We start from the raw sequence: 21,161 nt of genomic DNA on the forward strand, positions 1-21,161 counted from the left end.
GTCACGGCAACACTGCCTGGGTTCCCGTGGCTAAATGAGGTTCTAAACCGCTCCAGATGGTCCTAATAAACTCTAGCAGCTGGAGAGGAGACAAGACGGTACTGTCAGACACTGCAGCGCTCAGCAGCTGGAGAGGAGACTGTACCGTCAGACACTGCAGCGCTCAGCAGCTGGAGAGGAGACTGTACTGTCAGACACTGCAGCGCTCAGCAGCTGGAGAGGAGACTGTACTGTCAGACACTGCAGCGCTCAGCAGCTGGAGAGGAGACTGTACTGTCAGACACTGCAGCGCTCAGCAGCTGGAGAGGAGACTGTACTGTCAGACACACATGCAGGAGAGACCGAGAGAGAGATAGGGAAAACCTAGTCAGTTGCACAACTGAATGCACTCAACCGTAATGTGTCTCCCGCATTTAACCCAACCCCTCAATCAGAGAGAGGTGCAGGGGGCTGCCTTAAAAACCGACATCCCGGGGAGGAGTTGTTGTTCGGGGGTTAACTGCCTTGATCAAGGGCAGAACAGCATATTCGAACCAGCGACGTTTTGCTTACTGGCCCAATGCTCTTAACCACTAGGCTCCCTGCCGCCCCAGAAAGACAGAGTAAAGCCAAGGCAGGTCAGCAATATTCAGTTAAGCTGCAGTAAAATGGTTCCTGCGCCCTTGTTTAAAAGTATTGATTGACATCACACTAACACAGTCATGAGAGGAGTATGTAGCTGATTAACCCCACGGGCTTTAGTATCCAGGTGAAACTACAGCCACAAGCTTTGTGGCTAACATCTCTCCTCACAGCAGCACCATTCCACTGGAACATCAGCACCACGATCATGGCTGTCAATACAAACATTAAGCCTGGAGGACCCAAATGACTGGGATTCTAAAGCAGGGTTAGTGTAAACCACACTCAGGGATAGAGCCACTCAGGGATAGAGCCACCACGGCTAATGTGTTTATTGCTTTTCTGTCTGAGTGTTGAGCACCTGGAGGAGAGATGGCCTTGGATGCAGCTGACTGACCTGGTGACCCCCGGGTCTTGAAGTCTAAATCTCTTGAATTTCATCTAAGGGTCCATTAAATTATTCTAAGGTGCAATGGTTGTAACTACAGCATTGTGTGGAATGTGCCGATGCTGAATAACCTTGATAGTCCTGCTTGATGCAGGTCCATGCTGCCTGGTGGTGTTTAGTCTATTCACAAGTTCGGATTTAGACTCCTGTTAGGCTTTGACACTGACGCTCCATATTAAAACACGAGCGCTCTATTCAGACAACTCTATTGAGATGTGTGCTGCTTTCAGCTTTCTGGACACAATGGCTCTGGTAGTCATAGACAGGCTAAATACTGCGAGAATATCAACGAGTTTGAGACCTCAGCATTGAACTGCATCTAAGGGAATATAAAAGATACCCAGGGATTTAAAGAGATGGATGTGGGAGTTAAAACGTAATCTCCACAATAGATCAACCTACATTGGCCTAAATAAACATGATATGGCTACAGGGCACATATGTCTAGTATTATGAATGTACTGTATAAACAAATTCCTTTAGAAAACACTGATAAATTGACCGATATTTTAAACAAGATGAAAGCACACCAGTGGTGAACACATTTCTCTTATGATGTGAAACAGGGAGTGTTGGCGAACATTCCAATGCAAGTCATCACAGACTAACAAATGTATTGGCCCAGGGTTGTGTGATGTGTACACACGGTTGTGTGATGTGTACACAAGGCTTAAATGACTCCTACACGATGATCTTCACACCTAATCCACTTTGCACATCATTTCCTTAAAAGCAACCGAAGCCTACGTGCTGCATAATGCATAACTGTGGGTAGAGGAGAGGCTCAAACCTGTCCTGTGTGCACTATTGCACTTTAGTATACTACCACGTACTGTGTCCACTATTGTTCATTAGTATACTACCATTTTACTGTGTCCACTATTGTTCATTAGTATACTACCACGTACTGTGTCCACTATTGTTCATTAGTATACTACCATTTTACTGTGTCCACTATTGTTCATTAGTATACTACCATTTTACTGTGTCCACTATTGTTCATTGGTATACTACCATTTTACTGTGTCCACTATTGTTCATTGGTATACTACCATTTTACTGTGTCCACTATTGTTCATTAGTATACTACCACGTTTTACTGTGTCCACTATTGTTCATTAGTATACTACCACGTTACTGTGTCCACCACTGTTCATTAGTATACTACCAGTGTACGTGGGACTATTCTCTATGCTTAGAGCAGTGAGGTGATGAACTGTCTATTAAGTCGTAGCTGGACAACGTCACCTTATCTCCTCAGCTCAGTGGGTCGACCGCTTTACCGGACTGACCCTAGCCTCTGACCTCTAACCCCTGAGCTTGGCGGCCATCTTAAATCAAGCTAAGCCAGGTCAATATTCAGGCTCAGAGAAAGGCTGTGTTGCGGTTATCACCAATGACATCACTTTAAAATCAGGACCAGGTCAGAAGACACCCATGACATTATCCATGACATCACATGTGCTCTGATTGGTTCTGGAACATGGGCAATGCCACCCAGTCCAAATCTGATCATGATAGAACAAACATCTTCTCTTCAGCACTGCTGTATAGTTTGTTGCGATGGTGCAGTTTTATTCCTTTGATACGCCTACTATCTTCAGTGAATACATGCAGCTTGCAGAGAATAGAGAAACTGGAACAAATAATGTGCATGGCAAAGCCTTGCTCCATCTCAGATCTCCCCTACTGTGTTCACTAGGGGGTGGCAGGGTATACAATATCACAATGTGCGATAACACACTCCTCTGCAGACAGTATTATGATCGAGTTTATTCAGACCACTCTGTGAGAGTATGTAGTTGATTATTAATATCCCTGCCATCTTTATAGAGGCTTGGTAAAGCGGTTTAGAGAGCAGGAGAAAGAGCGAGAGAGGAGTTAAGAGGAATTATAAAATGAGTCTCAGTGACAAGAGGTTGTTGACTTGGAAACCAAACGTGAATAATAACTTAAATGGGAGAGAGAAAGACAAAAAACACTGGAACACACATGCACTGTGAGTAACAACAGTAAGAGCAGTAACAGTGCAGGGTAACTGAAGATGGTTCAGCCAATCCTCTGTGACTTAGTGTGATATGTTTTTTTGTGCCTGGCCCTCTTATGCTACAGTAGCTAGCTACACAGGGTTAGATATCCTGCCTGCCAGATCCATTGGAAATACTGACAGTTTAAACTGCCCTGAGTCATTACAACACTATAGTAGGCAGGACACAGCCCGTGATTCGTCAAGAGATGTTCTATATAGCTAAACACTTCACATGTAAATAGTACTATCGATGAGTTGTAAATCCACAACAGTACTACTATGGGTTGCTTTTAAAATGGTGGGATTCCTTAGAGGGAGTGCAACATATAATCATTCACATACAGCACCACTGATTATACACTGAACAAAAATATAAGAGCAACGTGTAAAGTGTTGGACCCCTGTTTCATGAGGTGAAATAAAAGACCACTCAATAAAAGCTCTGACGAAGGCCGTGAGGCCGATACGTAAGCTTATTAAATATCAGTGATACTATCAAGAGCAGTGTGCGGTTTCCTTTTTCCTTCATCATGAGGTGAAATAAAAGACCACAAAAATGTTGCACACATACAAAAAATATTTCTTTCAGACTGTGCACAAATGTGTTTACATCCCTCTTAGTGAGCATTTCTCCTTTGCCAAGATAATCCATCCACCTGACAGGTGTGGCATATCAATAAGCTAATTATTAAACAGCATGATCACTACACAGGTGCACCTTGCGCTGGGGACAATAAAAGGCCACTAAAATGTGCAGTTATCACAACACAATGCCACAGATGTCAAGTTGAGGGAGCATGCAATTGGCATGCTTACTGCAGGAATGTCCACCAGAGCTGTTGCAAGAGAATTTTGTTAATTTCTCTACCATAAGCCACAATGTCGTTTTAGAGAATTTAGCAGTACCTCGAACCGGCCTAACAACCGCAGATCACGCGTCTCAACGCCAGCCCAGGACCTCCACATCCAGCTTCTTCACGTGCTGGATCGTCAGACCAATGACCCCGACAGCTGATGTCTACACAAACTGTTAGAATCCTTCTCAGGGAAGCGCATCTGCATGCTCGTCATCCTCACCAGGGTCTTGACCTGACTGCAGTTTGGCGTTGTAAATGCTCGCCTTCAATGGCCACTGGCATGCTGGCGAAGTGTGCTCTTCACAGATAAATCCGAGTTTCTGTATACTGAGACATGTCACCCATTGAGCATGTTTGGGATGCTCTGGATTGACGTGTACAACAGTGTTCCAGATCCCGCCAATATCCAACAACTTCGCACAAGCATTGAAGAGGAATGGGACAACATTCCACAATCAACAGCCTGATCAAGAAGTGTCGCGCTGCATGAGGCAAATGGTGATCACACCAGATACTGACTGTTTCTGATCCACACTCCTATTTTTTTTTTTAAAGGAATCCATGACCAACAGATGCAGATCTGTATTCCAGTTCATGTAAAATCCATAGACCTAGTGCATTCATTTCAATTGACTGATTGATTTCCTTATATGAACTGTAATGCAGTAAATTCTTTGAAATTGTTGCGTTTATATTTAGTTAAGTGTATATCACTGATATACAGTGCCTTCAGAAGGCATTCACACCCTTTGACTTTTTCACATTTTGTTGAGTTAAAGCCTGAATTCAAAATGGATACAATTGAGATTGTCACTGGCCTACACACACACCCACACCCACACCCACAATACCCCATAATGTCAAAGTGAAATTATGGTTTTAGACATTTTTACAAATGAATACAAAATTGAAAAAGCTAAAATGTCTTGAGTCAATAAGTATTCAAACCCTTTGTTATGGCAACCCTAAATAAATTCAGGCGTAAGTATTTTGCTTAACAAGTCACATAAAATAGTGTTTTACATGATTTTAATGACTACCTCATCTCTGTACCCCACACATACAATTAATTGTCTGTAAGGTCCCTCAGTCGAGCAGTGAATTTCAAACACAGACATTGAATTTCTCTTTGAGCATGGTAAAGTTATTGACTACAATTTTGATGGTGTATCAACACACCCAGTCACTACAAAGATGTAGGCGTCCTTCCTAACTCAGTTGCCGGAGAGGAAGGAAACCACTCAGGGATTTCACCACAAGGCCAATGGTGGCTTTAAAACAGTTTGAGTTTAATGGCTGTGATAGGAGAAAACTGAGGATGGATGCTGATGCTCCAGATACTCAACTAGTCTAAAGAAGGCCAGTTGTATTGCTTCTTTAAAAATCAGCACAACTGTTTTCAGCTGCGCTAACATAATTTCAAAAAAGGTTTTCTAATCATCAATTAGCCTTTTAAAATTCTACACTTGGATAAGCTAACACAGCGTGTCATTGAAACACAGGAGTGATGGTTGCTGATAATGGGCCTCTGTACGCCTATGTAGATATTCCATCAAATAAAAATCTGCCGTTTCCAGCTACACTAGTCATTTACAACATTAAAACTTCTTCAGGCTCGGTAGGTCCCCCATGGGACGGTTGAGCTAACGTAGGCGCGATTAGCATGCAGTTGTAAGTAACAACATTTCCCAAGACATAGACATATCTGATATTGGCAGAACGCTTAAATTCTTGTTAATCTAACTGCACGGTCCAATTTACTGTAGCGATTACAGTGAAATAATACCATGCTATTGTTTGAAGAGAGTGCACAGTTTTAAACTTGAAAAGTTATTAATAAACAAAATTGGGCACATTTGGGCAGTCTTGATACAACATTTTGAAAATAAATGCAATGGTTCATTGGATCAGTCTAAAGCTTTGCTCATACTGCTGCCATCTAGTGGCCAATCTAAATTGCACCTGGGCTGGAATAATACATTATGGCCTTTCTCTTGCATTTTAAAGATGGTACAACATTTTTTCTTTTTAAGTTGGTTCTCTCTTTGTATTATGTTTCACCAGAGCTAATGTGTTATATTCTCCTGCATTTCACATTTCCACAAACTTCAAAGTGTTTCCTTTCAAACGATATCAAGAATATGCATATCCTTGCTTCAGGGCCTGAGCTACAGGCAGTTAGATTTGGGAATGTCATTTTAGGCGAAAATTTGAAAAAAGGCACAGATCCTTATTAATGTCTACACTATTTCTGATCAATGGTATTTTAAAATGGACTTTCAAAAATGTATTTAAAAAAAAAATGACATTTCTAAGTGACCTCAAACATTTTAGTGTACGTAAATGAGATATCCTTTTCATTTTCGATAAACGTGCTCAAATTTCTAAAAACATGTTTTCACTTTGTCATTGCGGGTATTGTGTGTAGATGGGTGAGAAGACCGAAAAGAAGCGCATTATTAACTTAGCATTCATTAAAACAAACAAGCAGCTCAATGAGCTCTACTTGGCTTCTGCTACTGAGGAGAACTGGCCTCAATAAAATCACCATAAGATGTGGAGCTTTCCAACTATGGTCACCATGGCTAAACCCTGTGTTTCCTACTTCAGCCTGGGTAGTGTGGCTGGGAACTGGAGAGAAGGGGACGAGGAAGAGGGAAGCACATCTTCAGTACTTGGCAGGGAGGGGAGGTCCCGGTGCCTGATCTCCCATCTCGGTGTCCTGCGAAGATAAACATCACCCAGATCCCAAAAGCCTCCCTGGGACCCACCTCCGCTCAGACACACAGGGACCCTCCCCCTTCCCCCCCAGGACACTGCAGCCAAAACCATGCACCTGCGCCTCCCTCCTCCCTCTTGTTATTGCATTGCCAGGTGTGAAAGGTCCTGGCAGCTCCTCAGTCAGCCAACATGTTATAGACTGGCGTGGGCTGCAGATGCCAGGGCCAAGAAGTCGTCCTCCACACACAATACACACCAAAAGGCCTGAGCCATTGCCAAGCGCTCTGTGAGCCGGCTGCTCATTAAGAGAGGGAGAGCCTGCTTTTATTTCCTGCATGAGAACTAATGAAAAGCACCCTAGTGAACACAGGCCTGTTGTTGACACTACGCCCGTCTACTTCTCTCCTCCATCTGTCCATCTTGCTCTTCTTTTCAGGTTTGCCAGGCCTCAATGACCAGGTCTGCTGGACTATTCAATAACAGGTACAGCAAGATACCGCATGTGCGCACGCACACACACACACACACACACACACACACACACACACACACACACACACACACACACACACACACACACACACAGGTGAAAATAGGACAGGTATCTGCTCTTCCTGGGGACCAGTCTCCTGTATCTGCTCTTCCTGGGGACCAGTCTCCTGTATCTGCTCTTCCTGGGGACCAGTCTCCTGTATCTGCTCTTCCTGGGGACCAGTCTCCTGTATCTGCTCTTCCTGGGGACCAGTCTCCTGTATCTGCTCTTCCTGGGGACCAGTCTCCTGTATCTGCTCTTCCTGGGGACCAGTCTCCTGTATCTGCTCTTCCTGGGGACCAGTCTCCTGTATCTGCCCTTCCTGGGGACCAGTCTCCTGTATCTGCCCTTCCTGGGGACCAGTCTCCTGTATCTGCCCTTCCTGGGGACCAGTCTCCTGTATCTGCCCTTCCTGGGGACCAGTCTCCTGTATCTGCCCTTCCTGGGGACCAGTCTCCTGTATCTGCCCTTCCTGGGGACCAGTCTCCTGTATCTGCCCTTCCTGGGGACCAGTCTCCTGTATCTGCCCTTCCTGGGGACCAGTCTCCTGTATCTGCCCTTCCTGGGGACCAGTCTCCTGTATCTGCCCTTCCTGGGGACCAGTCTCCTGTATCTGCATCTTATTAACTGAACAAACACTACCCAGGTGACAGTCAGCCAAGAGGTACAGAGCACCACGTCAGAGGGGAACCCTACAAGGAACGACCAGGCCAACATGTTCAATCTGGGCACAATATTTCACTCATATACTATATAGACGGTTTTCAGAGTCTTCACCCTAACTTTATCCAATCTCCACACACACCAAGGAGACAGTCCTCTCTCTCTTTATACTAGATCTAAAGAACCCATTAGAGTTCAATCACTTGAATCTCAAAGGGAGAATAAAAGGTATAAGAAGCACATGTACCAATTTTCAATTTCCAAATAACTGTCTTATTCTACTTCCCATGAGAATGAGCCTGAGGGGAGAAACGGAGTGAGAGAAGCTCTTGTGAAGCGGCGTTCTCCCAAGGCCATTACAGATTACAAAATCACTAGTACAAATTACATGGCAACAAGCTAATTGTTGTATTTGAATGCATTAACTTTCCTAAATTATTAATTGGAAATGCTCAACACATCTCTTAACTCCCTAATTAAAAACATTCCGCCTTTTAAGAATGAACGCTGGTTAAAGAGTTCCCATTCTTCAGAATCAAACTCGTCTTTACCCTTCACTGTCATGTCCCATTACTGAGAAGAGAATACAGCAGGAATGAAGTGAATTAATAAAAGACGGCAGAGGCTTTCATCCATTTACCAGCACAATTATTCATTTTTGCTTTGATAATTCTCGCTCCCACACACACACACACACAACCCCATCATGACAAAACACAGAGCACTGAATTAACAAATGCTGACATCACCTGGTTGAAAACACCTGACACCTTGGCTGTACTGCAGGCCATGGTTGAAAACACCTGACACCTTGGCTGTACTGCAGGCCATGAAAAAAGCACTATAGAGATCCCCCTGATGATCACTACCTTCACTCGGTCTTGGTCAAAGCTGCTGCTGAGCAGAGAGCGCGCAGAGAGAACGATCTCTCCAGAGTATAGGTTAACACCACTCACCTCTTCTTGGCAGGACCATCCTCAGAGTACTCGCTGCTGCCATCGGTGCTCTGGAACTGCAACCCGTCAGCCTTGTGGCCCTTCTGCCCCAAGCCGTTGAGCTGGCCGCGGGCATGGGAACCTACAGAGACAAGAGGACAGGGGTTAGAGACCATGTCGTGTACTGCTAGGACAGGTTGAATGGAGAGAAACACGGTGAACAAAGTAAGAGGGCTGATGTGTGTTTGGAGCGCGTGGGCTGAACAAAGTGAACAAGTCAGGACTCCGGAGAAAGGAGCAGAGCTCAAAAAGACATTCAAGTCAAATGAATGAGCACATAATTGAGGAGTAGCCAAGGCAGAAAAACTAAGTGAAACCCTCTTGATCAAATGAAACAGAATTCACTGCAATGACACAAACAAGACAGTATTAATGATGGCAAATAAGAAAACAGATTAATTATAATCCACAAAATCTTTGTAGGTAGTACAAAGTGTCTACTACCTGGTACTGGAATTTGTAGTTGACACATTACCCTCCTATCAGATTCCTTAGGACTGACGCCTTAAATCATGTGCCAACCCCAAACCACAACCCTAACCCCTAACAGCAGGTGTCAAAGGAAAATAAATTAGAATGGTAATAATGACATAGTAGCGAATGGTTGAGTTGAGCTCTGGCTTCCTCTGAAAACTTGTTTGGCGCTCATGCAGCTGGTAGTTAAAGTCTGTACAGAGTGCAGGTCAATACCTGACAGCAGGAGGCCAGTCATAGACCCTGTCATGGCTGTAAACTGCTCCTAACATGATCTGGTAGTAGGAGTCAGACCATAGAGGTGCTCAGGGAAATGACTGGTTTAGGTTTGGTGTGGTGTGTGTGTATACAGTTGAAGTCGTAAGTTTATGTAAACAAGTTTTAATGACTCCAACCTAAGTGTTTCAACCACTCCACAAATGTCTTGTTAGAACAAACTGTAGTTTTGGCAAGTCGGTTAGGACATCTACCTTGTGCATGACAAGTAATTTTTACAACAATCGTTTACACAGATTATTTCACTTATCACACTGTATCACAATTCCAGTGGGTCAGAAGTTTACATACACTAAGTTGACTGTGCCTTTAAACAGCTTGGAAAATTCCAGAAAATTATGTCATGGCTTTAGAAGCTTCTGATAGGCTACTTGATATCATTTGAGTCAATTGGAGGTATACCTGTGGATGTATTCAAGACCTACCTTCAAACTCAGGGCCTCTTTTTGACATCATGGGAAAATCAAAAGAAATCAGGCAAGACCTCAGAAGAAGAAATTGTAGACCTCCACATGTCTGGTTCATCTTTGGGAGCAATTTCCAAACGCCTGAAGGTACCACATTCATCTGTACAAACAATAGTACACAAGTATAAAAACCATGGGACCACGCAGCCGTCATACCGCTCAGGAAGGAGAGGCATTCTGTCTCCTAGAGATGAACGCACTTCGGTGCAAAAAGTGCAAATCAATCCCAGAACAACAGCAAAGGACCTTGTGAAGATGCTGGAGGAAACAGGTGCAAAAGTATCTATATCCACAGTAAACTAGTCCTATATCGACCTAACCTGAAAGGCCGCTCAGCAAGGAAGAAGCCACTGCTCCAAAACCGTCATAAAAAAGCCAGACTACGGTTTGCCACTGCACATATGGACAAAGATCGTACTTTTTGGAGAAATGTCCTCTGGTCTGATGAAACAAAAATAGAACTGTTTGGCCATAATGACCATTGTTATGTTTGGAGGAAAAAGGTGGGGGGGCTTGCAAGCCGAAGAACACCATCCCAACCGTGAAGCACGGGGGTGGCAGCATCATGTTGTGGGGGTGCTTTGCTGCAGGAGGGACTTCACAAAATAGATGCCATCATGCGGATGGAAAATTAGGTGGATATATTGAAGCAACATCTCAAGGCATCAGTCAGGAAGTAAAAGCTTGGTCGCAAACAGGTCTTCCAAATGGACAATGACCCCAAGCATACTTCCAAAGTTGTGGCAAAATGCCTTAAGGACAACAAAATCAAGGTATTGGAGTGGCCATCACAAAGCCCTGACCTCAATCCCTATAGAAAATGTGCAGGCAGAACTGAAAAAGCATGTGCAAGCAAGGAGGCCTAAAACCTGGCTCAGTTACACCAGCTCTGTCTGGAGGAATGGGCCAAAATTCATCCAATTTATTATTAAGCTTGTGGAAGGCTACCCGAAATGTTTGACCCAAGTTAAACAATTTAAAGGCAATGCTACCAAATACTAATTGAGTGTATGTAAACTTCTGACCCATTGGGAATGTGGTGAAAGAAATAAAAGCTGAAAAAAAAAAAAAAATCTCTACTATTATTCTGAGTTTTCACATTCTTAAAATAAAGTGGTGATCCTAACTGACCTAAGACAGGGAATTTTTACTAGGATTAAAATGTCAGGAATTGTGAAAAACTGAGTTTAAATTTATTTGGCTAAGGTGTATGTAAACTTCCGACTTCAACTGTGTATATATATATAAAATATATTCAGGGTTAGTAGGGTGTTCAGCTGGCAGAGAGACACTTTAGGCCCCAAGTCTTTATATGCTCTCATGATTCACTGATTTAGGCCTCCTTGGAGGCACAAAGGGCCACACATGATAACAATGACGAGAGCAGTTACACTCAAGACAGTGAAGTTTGTCACGCCGTTGACCTGCAGGTTGTTTGGTGGAACACCTCCCTGAAATGTACCTTTTTAAATCATCCTTTCGAAATAATCTAAATTAGAGCTTTGGCTTTGAATGACTTTAAAGAACACTTTCCAGATATAATGAAGCTGATAAAAAAAGACACCAATAACTCAAAGAAAGCATTCTCCAGATTCATCTACACTAATCTGCGCATCGCTAATCAGTGGTAGTATGTCACTGGGATAATACTCATACTGAACATAAACAGCCTGGCAAGGGGCCATCTTGCCTCTTCTCTCCTCGGAGTTGTTTTACACATGTCGGTCTCACATCAGTGCCATTGTGAGGGGCCGGGCAGTGAGGAAGATGGAGATAGGGATGCAGACTGGCAGTCATGGAGGGAGCCACACTGGGCTGGGGCCTAAACTCTTTCCCCTGGTCCCAGTGAGGCCTAGCTGGGAAGGAGGATGTCGGCTGATCCGTAAGGGTCTAATCAGATTTATGCGTGCTTAACTAAGCCCATCGCCTTGCTATGTTCCTCCTGCTCTCTGGAGAGAGTGAGCGAGATGGAAGGAAGGAGAGATGGAGAGGTGAGGGGGTGCGTACCGTAGCGAGCCACAGAGTGTAGCCCATTAGTGGGAGGTGGAGTAATGCAGACAGGAAGCCCAGAGGCAGATATAAAATATTAACAGCCAGGAGAGTGGCATTACTTCAGATTAATCACCTTTACAAACAGAGTGATTACGACTGAATAATGCGGTTTCTAATGGAGCAAGCTTAGGGTCTGCTAGCTCACTCACTGTGTGCTGTGGCTGTCATAACTGTGGCTAGTAACAATATTATTTTTTTCTCTCAAAGCTTTTATGACACAGTATGATTGGGACCATAGTGTGTATATAAAAATAAACAATGTGTTTGACGTTTGGGATTTTACCCCATTTGAATTCATTTCCAACCACTTCTGACAATAGAATGGGATACTGAAAGGGGAATGCTAGGAGACAGCACTACAATAGGACAACAAACGTTTTTTTTTGTTTAAATGGCTGTCCCAACCACAATTTAACCCTGGACCGAAGGAGACAGAGATCCTATTTAGTAACTGTAATGTCTGCGAGTACTAAGAGTCAAATTAAAAGCTCTACCCAATAATACGTCTATGTGGCCTAGTCTGGTCTAGCAGTCTAAGCTACAGTCACCTCTGGCACACATCTAGTGTTGGCATAGGTTCGACTTTGGCCTACTGCTTTTTGACACCACCTCCATCCTTCCCACTGTCATCCTCAGAAAATATCATAAATATATTGAAAAAATAACAAGTTCATAACAAGTCCAGTGGATGTGGCATGTGAGAATAACATGCTGCAGATTGGCAGTCTGTTACACTCTCTCTCAGAGAAGGCCAACCTTATGAACAAGGCACTGTGCCCTCTGCCACTATGTTCTAGCCAAAACTGCCACAGTTCCATCCCGAGGTCTCAGTGGTCAGTGCTAAGGGACAGACAGGACAAAGCCGGTGCCAGTGGTGTTATGGGGAAGACAGTCACTACCATTCACCAGCTCCAACGCAGACAGTAGTTCCATCAATGGAACTGAGCTACGCCCTCTGAGAACCACGGGGGGAGCGATATGGAGAGGGAGATTGAGGGCAGGGGAGCCGGAAGAAAGCTTCCTGAGCAGCAGTAACCAGAGGCCTATTGATGTAATGATGCCTTCCATCTAGGAAGGAATAACAGGGAGAAGGAGAGAGAGCGAGCGAGAGAGAGAGAAAGGAATGGGACGCAGAAGGGCATCACGTAATTAGTTCAATAATGCAGAGAGAGAAAGAGGAAAAGAGATGGACGCCTGCCAACAGTGAGAGGTAAAGTGGTCTGGGAGATGGTATGATTGCGAGATAGACAGGGGGCCGGGGGTCTGACACGCTTAGGGCCTTGCAGGGTTGGTCCCTTCCCTCTGCTGTTGGATCCATGGGTGTCTGCAGGCAGCTGGCTCCAGACAGCCAGCCAGACACACCCCCTCTAAGAGACCAACAACACTGTAGAAGGAGGAGGGGGTGAGAACACTACCATCACAGTAGTGGATGTTTGACTGATTCTCCAAAATAGAGGACAGTTTCAGCCGGTACAGTGCAGTCTGTGTGCGACAGAGCCTGTAACCTAGATCTAAACTGAAGCTTCCCCTTGCCTGCATAGCACAGTGTGAACCTCCAGAGGCCTTTCGCTCCCCCTCAGTCTCTGGACTGTCAGTGACAGCGGAGAATAGGTTCAGAGGCCTGTGTGAAGTTTAATCTACTAGTTGGTTGTGGTTATGAAGCAGAGAGGAGACAGAGCAGAGTGGATTGAAGCACAGCGAAGGTGTCAAACAAAGCAGCATCAGCTAGCACAAACCAGACTTTATCCTGGGTGTACACACACACACTGAGCTCCATGGACTTTATATTGCACCTGCTTAGAAAAACCCCTGCAGCATCGTCTCTGTTTCATTGTGTTTACCAAAGCACCTTCACTCTGAAATAACTCCATATTAAACATGTCACTATCCAGAACATTTTCAGCTAGTCCCCTGTAAACGATTTGATTAGTGTAATGTTAGCTAGTCCCCTGTAAACGATTTGATTAGTGTAATGTTAGCTAGCTAGCTACATAGTCGTCTTTGCTGTCTTTGTATCAAGGATAAAGGTGTAGCTAAAGGTGTAGCTTTGAGAAACTAACTTTGAGAAAATAACAAGGTTAGCTAGCCAGCTGTATTCGTTCGCAGCGACGCGTCAACACCACAACACCACAGCCACTGCTAGCTAGCCAACTTTACCAACTAGCAGTACTGTAGAAACTAAACACATTACAACGGAACAATTTGATTAGTGTAATGTTAGCTAGCTACATAGTTGTCTCTGTATCAAAGATAAAGGCAAACGCAGCCACTGCTAGCTAGCCAACTCTGCCAGCTAGCAGTACTGTATCATTTTTAGTCAATAAGATTTTTGCAACGTAAGCTTAACTTTCTGAACTTTCGAGTTGTGTAGTCCACTTGTGTAGCTAGCAGGACTGACTTTGTGTTAGCTAGCCAACGTTTAATTACTTCTGCGTTATGAAAGGAACTAGACACGGACACGAATGATCCATTGCTAGTTTGTTGTAACCAAGTATTGGTGCTAACCGTGTGTTATTGGATGCTAGTTAGCTACGGCGTCATAGGATACAGTGCACTGGGTGGGTTTCACGGAAGAATACTTTACCAAGTTATCAAGCTGAATAAACTAAGTTTGAGCCTATTCCTGGAAACATTGAACCACTGTAGTTTACATCAATTATAATTTCTAAAGTGGAAGTTGGAAAAGTTATATTTGAGTGTTTCAGTGAATGGTTAGTGAGGGAGGCCCTGCTCTCTCGCTTCCCCAGTTGTTTAGTTAATTTTCATTCCAATCTCCTTTGCATTAGCGTAGCCTCTCCTGTAGCCTGTCAACTATGTGTCTGTCTATTCCTGTTCTCTCCTCTCTGCACAGGCCACACAAACGCTTCACACCGCATGGCCGCTGCCACTCTAACCTGGTGGTCCCAGCGCGCACGACCCACGTGGAGTTCCAGGTCTCCGGCAGCCTCTGGAACTGTCGGTCTGCGGCCAACAAGGCAGTGTTCATCTCAGCCTATGCTACCCTCCAGTCCCTCGACTTCTTGGCGCTGACAGAAACATGGATTACCACAGAAAACACTGCTACTCCTACTGCTCTCTCCTCGTCTGACCACGTGTTCTCACATACCCCGAGAGCATCTGCATCTGGTGGTGGCACTGGAATCCTCATCTCTCCCAAGTGGACATTCTCTCTTTCTCCCCTGACCCATCTGTCTATCTCCTCCTTTGAATTCCATGCTGTCACAGTCACTAGCCCATTCAAGCTTAACATCATTTATCGCCCTCCAGGTTCCCTTGGAGAGTTCATCAATGAGCTTGACGCCTTGATAAGTTCCTTTCCTGAGGATGGCTCACCCCTCACAATTCTGGGTGACTTTAACCTCCCTACGTCTACCTTTGACTCATTTCTCTCTGCCTCCTTTTCACTCCTCTCCTCTTTTGACCTCACCCTCTCACCGTCCCCCCCTACTCACAAGGCAGGCAATACGCTTGACCTCGTCTTTACTAGATGCTGTTCTTCTACTAATCTCACTGCAACTCCCCTCCAAGTCTCCGACCACTACCTTGTATCCTTTTCCCTCTCGCTCTCCTCCAACACTACACACTCTGCCCCTACTCAGATGGTATTGCGCCGTCGCAACCGTCGCTCTCTCCCTCTCCTGCTACTCTCTCCTCTTCCATCCTATCATCTCTTCCCTCTGCTCAATCCTTCTCCAACCAATCTCCTGATTCTGCCTCCTCAACCCTCCTCTCTGCATCCTTTGACTCTCTATGTCCCCTATCCTCCCGGCCGGTTCGGTCCTCCCCTCCTGCTCTGTGGCTTGACGACTCATTGCGAGCTCACAGAACAGGGCTCCGGGCAGCCGAGCGGACATGGAGGAAAACTAGTCTCCCTGCGGACCTGGCATCTTTTCACTCCCTCCTCTCTACATTTTCTTCCTCCGTTTCTGCTGCTAAAGCCACTTTCTACCACTCTAAATTCCAAGCATCTGCCTCTAACCCTAGGAAGCTCCTTCCCCCCCTCTCTGCAGATGACTTCGTCAACCATTTTGAAAAGAAGGTTGACGACATCTGATCCTCGTTTGTTAACCTGTTAGGGCTAGGGGGCAGTATTTGCACGGCTGGATAAAAAAAATTACCCGATTTAATCTGGTTACTAATCCTACCCAGTAACTAGAATATGCATATACTTATTATATATGGATAGAAAACACCCTAAAGTTTCTAAAACTGTTTGAATGGTGTCTGTGAGTATAACAGAACTCATTTGGCAGGCAAAACCCTGAGACATTTTCTGACAGGAAGTGGATACCTGATGTGTTGTATTACCTTTAAACCTATGCCATTGAAAAACACAGGGGCTGAGGAATATTTTGGCACTTCCTATTGCTTCCACTAGATGTCACCAGCCTTTACAAAGTGTTTTGAGTCTTCTGGAGGGAGATCTGACCGAACAAGAGCCATGGAACGATGATGGCCCATTAGACACCTGGCGCGCGAGTTCATGTTGGGTACCCTCGTTCCAATACGTTATAAAAGAGAATGCATTCGTCCACCTTGAATATTATTCATGTTCTGGTTAAAAAAGGCCCTAATGATTTATGCTATACAACGTTTGACATGTTTGAACGAACTGAAATATATTTTTTCCCCTCGTTCATGAAGTGAAGTCCGGCGGGCTTAGATCATGTGCTAACAAGACGGAGATTTTTGGACATAAATGATGAGCTTTTTTGAACAAAACTACATTCGTTATGGACCTGTGATACCTGGAAGTGACATCTGATGAAGAGAATCAAAGGTAATGGATTATTTACATAGTATTTTCGATTTTAGATCTCCCCAACATGACGGCTTGTCTGTATCGCAACGCGTATTTTTTTGGGCGCAGTGCTCAGATTATTGTGTGATTTCCCAGTAAGGTTATTTTTAAATCTGGCAAGTTGATTGCGTTCAAGAGATGTAAATCTATAATTCTTTAAATGACATAATATTTTACCAATGTTTTCTAATTTTAATTATTTAATTTGTGTTGCTGACTTGACTGCCGGTTATTGGAGGGAAACGATTTCCTCAACATCAATGCCATAGTAAAACGCTGTTTTTGGATATAAATATGAACTTGATAGAACTAAAAATGCATGCATTGTCTAACATAATGTCCTAGGAGTGTCATCTGATGGAGATTGTAAAAGGTTAGTGCATCATTTTAGCTGGTTTTATGGTTTTGGTGACCCTGTCTTTGAATTGACAAAACATTACACACAACTCTTGTAAATGTACTGTCCTAACATACTCTAAATTTATGCTTTCGCCGTAAAACCTTTTTGAAATCGTAAAACGTGGTTAGATTAAGGAGATGTTTATCTTTCAAAGGGTGTAAAATAGTTGTATGTTTGAAAAATTTGAATTTTGACATTTATTTGGATTCAAATTTGCCGCTCTTGAAATGCACCTGCTGTTGATGGAGTGCACCACGGGTGGGACGCTTGCGTCCCACCTAGCCCATAGAGGTTAAGTCAAACGACACCGCTGGTCCTGCTCACATTGCCCTACCCTATGCTTTGACCTCTTTCTCCCCTCTCTCTCCAGATGAAATCTTGCGATTTGTGACGGCCGGCCGCCCAACAACCTGCCCGCTTGACCCTATCCCCTCTCTTCTCCAGACCATTTCCGGAGACCTTCTCCCTTACCTCACCCCGCTCATCAACTCATCCTTGACCGCTGGCTACATCCCTTCCGTCTTCAAGAGAGCGAGAGTTGCACCCCTTCTCAAAAAACCTACACTCGATCCCTCCGAAGTCAACAACTACAGACCAGTATCCCTTCTTTCTTTTCTCTCCAAAACTCTTGAGCGTGCCGTCCTTGGCCAGCTCTCTTGCCATCTCTCTCAGAATGACCTTCTTGATCCAAATCAGTCAGGTTTCAAGACTGGTCATTCAACTGAGACTGCTCTTCTCTGTGTCACGGAGGCTCTCCGCACTGCTAAAGCTAACTCTCTCTCCTCTCATCCTTCTAGACCCATCTGCTGCCTTTGATACTGTGAACCATCAGATCATCCTCTCCACCCTCTCCGAGTTGGGCATCTCCGGCGCGGCTCACTCTTGGATTGTGTCCTACCTGACAGGTCGCTCCTACCAGGTGGCGTGGCGAGAATCTGCCTCCGCACCACGTGCTCTCACCACTGGTGTCCCCCAGGGCTCAGTTCTAGGCCCTCTCCTATTCTTGCTATACACCAAGTCACTTGGCTCTGTCATATCCTCACATGGTCTCTCCTATCATTGCTACGCAGACGACACACAATTAATCTTCTCCTTTCCCCCATTCTGATAACCAGGTGGCGAATCGCATCTCTGCATGTCTGGCAGACATATCAGTGTGGATGACGGATCACCACCTCAAGCTGAACCTCGGCAAGATGGAGCTGCTCTTCCTCCTGGGGAAGGACTGCCCGTTCCATGATCTCGCCATCACGGTTGACAACTCCATTGTGTCCTCCTCCCAGAGTGCTATGAGCCTTGGCGTGATCCTGGACAACACCCTGTCATTCTCCACTAACATCAAGGCGGTGACCCGATCCTGTAGGTTCATGCTCTACAACATTCGCAGAGTACGACCCTGCCTTACACAGTAAGCGGCGCAGGTCCTAATCCAGGCACTTGTCATCTCCCGTCTGGATTACTGCAACTCGCTGTTGGCGGGGCTCCCTACCTGTGCCATTAAACCCCTACAACCCATCCAGAACGCCGCAGGCGTTCAACCAGAACGCCGCAGGTGTTCAACCTTCCCAAGTTCTCTCACGTCACCCCGCTCCTCCGCACACTCCACTGGCTTCCAGTTGAAGCTCGCATCTGCTACAAGACCATGGTGCTTGCCTACGGAGCTGTCAATCACCACCTTCCAGAGACACCTGAAACCCCACCTCTTTAAGGAATACCTGGGATAGGATAAAGTAATCCTTCTAACCCTCCCCCCCAAAAAAGATAGATGTACTATTATAAAGTGGTTGTTCCACTGGATATCATAAGGTAAATGCACCAATTTGTAAGTCGCTCTGGATAAGAGCGTCTGCTAAATGACGTAAATGTAAATGTAAACAACTAAACACAGTAGCCCATCACAGGTCTATGAGCATCCAGACAAAAGGCTGACTGGGTCAGTGGTGGAGAGAAGAGTCCCTGGAGAAACTCACCATTTGTGTATTTGGTTCCATCTCCAAGCTGCCTTTTCTGAGCAGTCTTGAACTCCTTCAGGGAGAGATAGAGCACCTTCCTCACATCCCTCTCCTCTGACCAGGGGATCCCATCTATGTCATCCTAAAAACAAAAGGACAACTGGTTAGCAATAGGATGTTACCATAACACAGCATAGCAGATGACAACACATTAGCATAACACGTACATTAGCATAAGATCAAAAAGCATTACAAGTAGCACCAAATGCACCATGTTTCTCACAACATAACCATGACCCACAGAAGACAGAAAGGTGATTCCTTGCGAAACTAGAACAAAACCATGATATTTTGGGTCCTTCAGAAGAAGCATGACATATTTCCTACTTACAGTTGAAGTCGGAAGTTCACATAAGCAAGTTTTAATGACTCCAACCTAAGTGTTTCAACCACTCCACAAATTTCTCGTTAACAAACTGTAGTTTTGGCAAGTCGGTTTAGGACATCTACTGTGTGCATGACACGTAATTTTTCCAGCTATTGTTTACAGACAGATTATTTCACTGTATCACAATTCCAGTGGGTCAGAAGTTTACATACACTAAGTTGACTGTGCCATCACACAGCTTGGAAAATTCCAGAAAATTATGTCATGGCTTTAAAAGCTTCTGTTAGGCTAATTGACATCATTTGAGTCAATTGGAGGTGTACCTGTGGATGTATTTCAAGGCCTACCTTCAAACTCAGTGCCTCTTTGCTTGACATCATGGGAAAATCAAAAGAAATCAGACCATCAGAATTTTTTTTTTAGACCTCCACATGTCTGGTTCATCCTTGGGAGCAATTTCCAAACGCCTGAAGGTACCACGTTCATCTGTACAACAGTATAAACACCATGGGACCACGCAGCTGTCATACCGCTCAGGAAGGAGACTCGTTCTGTCTCCTAGAGATGAACGTACTTTGGGGAGAAAAATGCAAATCAATCCCAGAACAGAAGCAAAAGAACTTGTGAAGATGCTGGAGGAAACGGGTACAAAAGTATCTATATCCACAGTAAAACAAGTCCTATATCGACATAACCTCAAAGGCCACTCAGCAATGAAGAAGCCACTGATCCAAAACAGCCATAAAAAAGCCAGACTACGGTTTGCAACTGCACATGGGGACAAAGATCGTATGTAAAGATTGTAGGTGTATGTAAACTTCAACTGTATATTTGTTCATATATACACACACTGAACAAAAACAGAAAAACGCAAGATGTAAAGTGTTGGTCACATGTTCATGAGCTGAAATAAAAGATCCCAGAAATGTTCCATACGCGCAAAAAGTGTATTTCTCTAAAATGTTGTGCACAAATTTGTTTACATCCCTGTTAGTGAGCATTTCTCCTTTGCCAAGATAATCCATCCACCTGATATGCCACACCTATCAAGAAGCTAATTAAACAGCATGATCATTACACAGTGCTGGGGACAATAGAATGCCACTCTAAAATGTGCAGTTTTGTTGCAACACAATGCCACAGATGTCTCAAGTTGAGGGAGCGTGCCATTGGCATGCTGACTGCAGGAATGTCCAACAGAGCCGTTGCCAGATTTGGATGTTAATTTCTCAACCATAAGCCGCCTCCAACGTCATTTTAGAGAATTTGGCAGTACATCCAACTGGCCTCACAACCGCAGGCCACGTGTAACCACACCAGCGCAGGACAACCACATCCGGCTTCTTCACCTGCGAGATTGCTTGAGGTGGAGGGGGGTGCGGAGGAGGATTTGTGTCTGTAATAAAGCCCTTGTGGGGAATTTTTATTTCTGACTGGCTGCACCTGGCTCCCAAGTGGATGGGCCTATGGCCTCCCAAGCCCACC

General features: G+C 44.7%; 1 protein-coding gene across 1 annotated transcript in view; it reads right to left on the reverse strand.

Moving 5' to 3' along the window:
• LOC106570183 (protein Jumonji) overlaps nucleotides 1–21,161 on the reverse strand; it is a 95,202-nt gene that overhangs the window by 35,229 nt on the left and 38,812 nt on the right. Inside the window, exons 2-3 of the mRNA XM_014142229.3 lie at nucleotides 19,307–19,430; nucleotides 8,828–8,948 (exon numbers count right to left, since the gene is read on the reverse strand). Of these exons, the coding sequence (XP_013997704.1) occupies nucleotides 8,828–8,948; nucleotides 19,307–19,430 (245 nt within the window). The remainder of the gene's footprint in view (nucleotides 1–8,827; nucleotides 8,949–19,306; nucleotides 19,431–21,161) is intronic.

This window comes from Salmo salar, chromosome 14 (genome assembly GCF_965601325.2).
Source record: "Salmo salar chromosome 14, fSalSal1, whole genome shotgun sequence".
Lineage (NCBI taxonomy): Eukaryota > Metazoa > Chordata > Actinopteri > Salmoniformes > Salmonidae > Salmo > Salmo salar.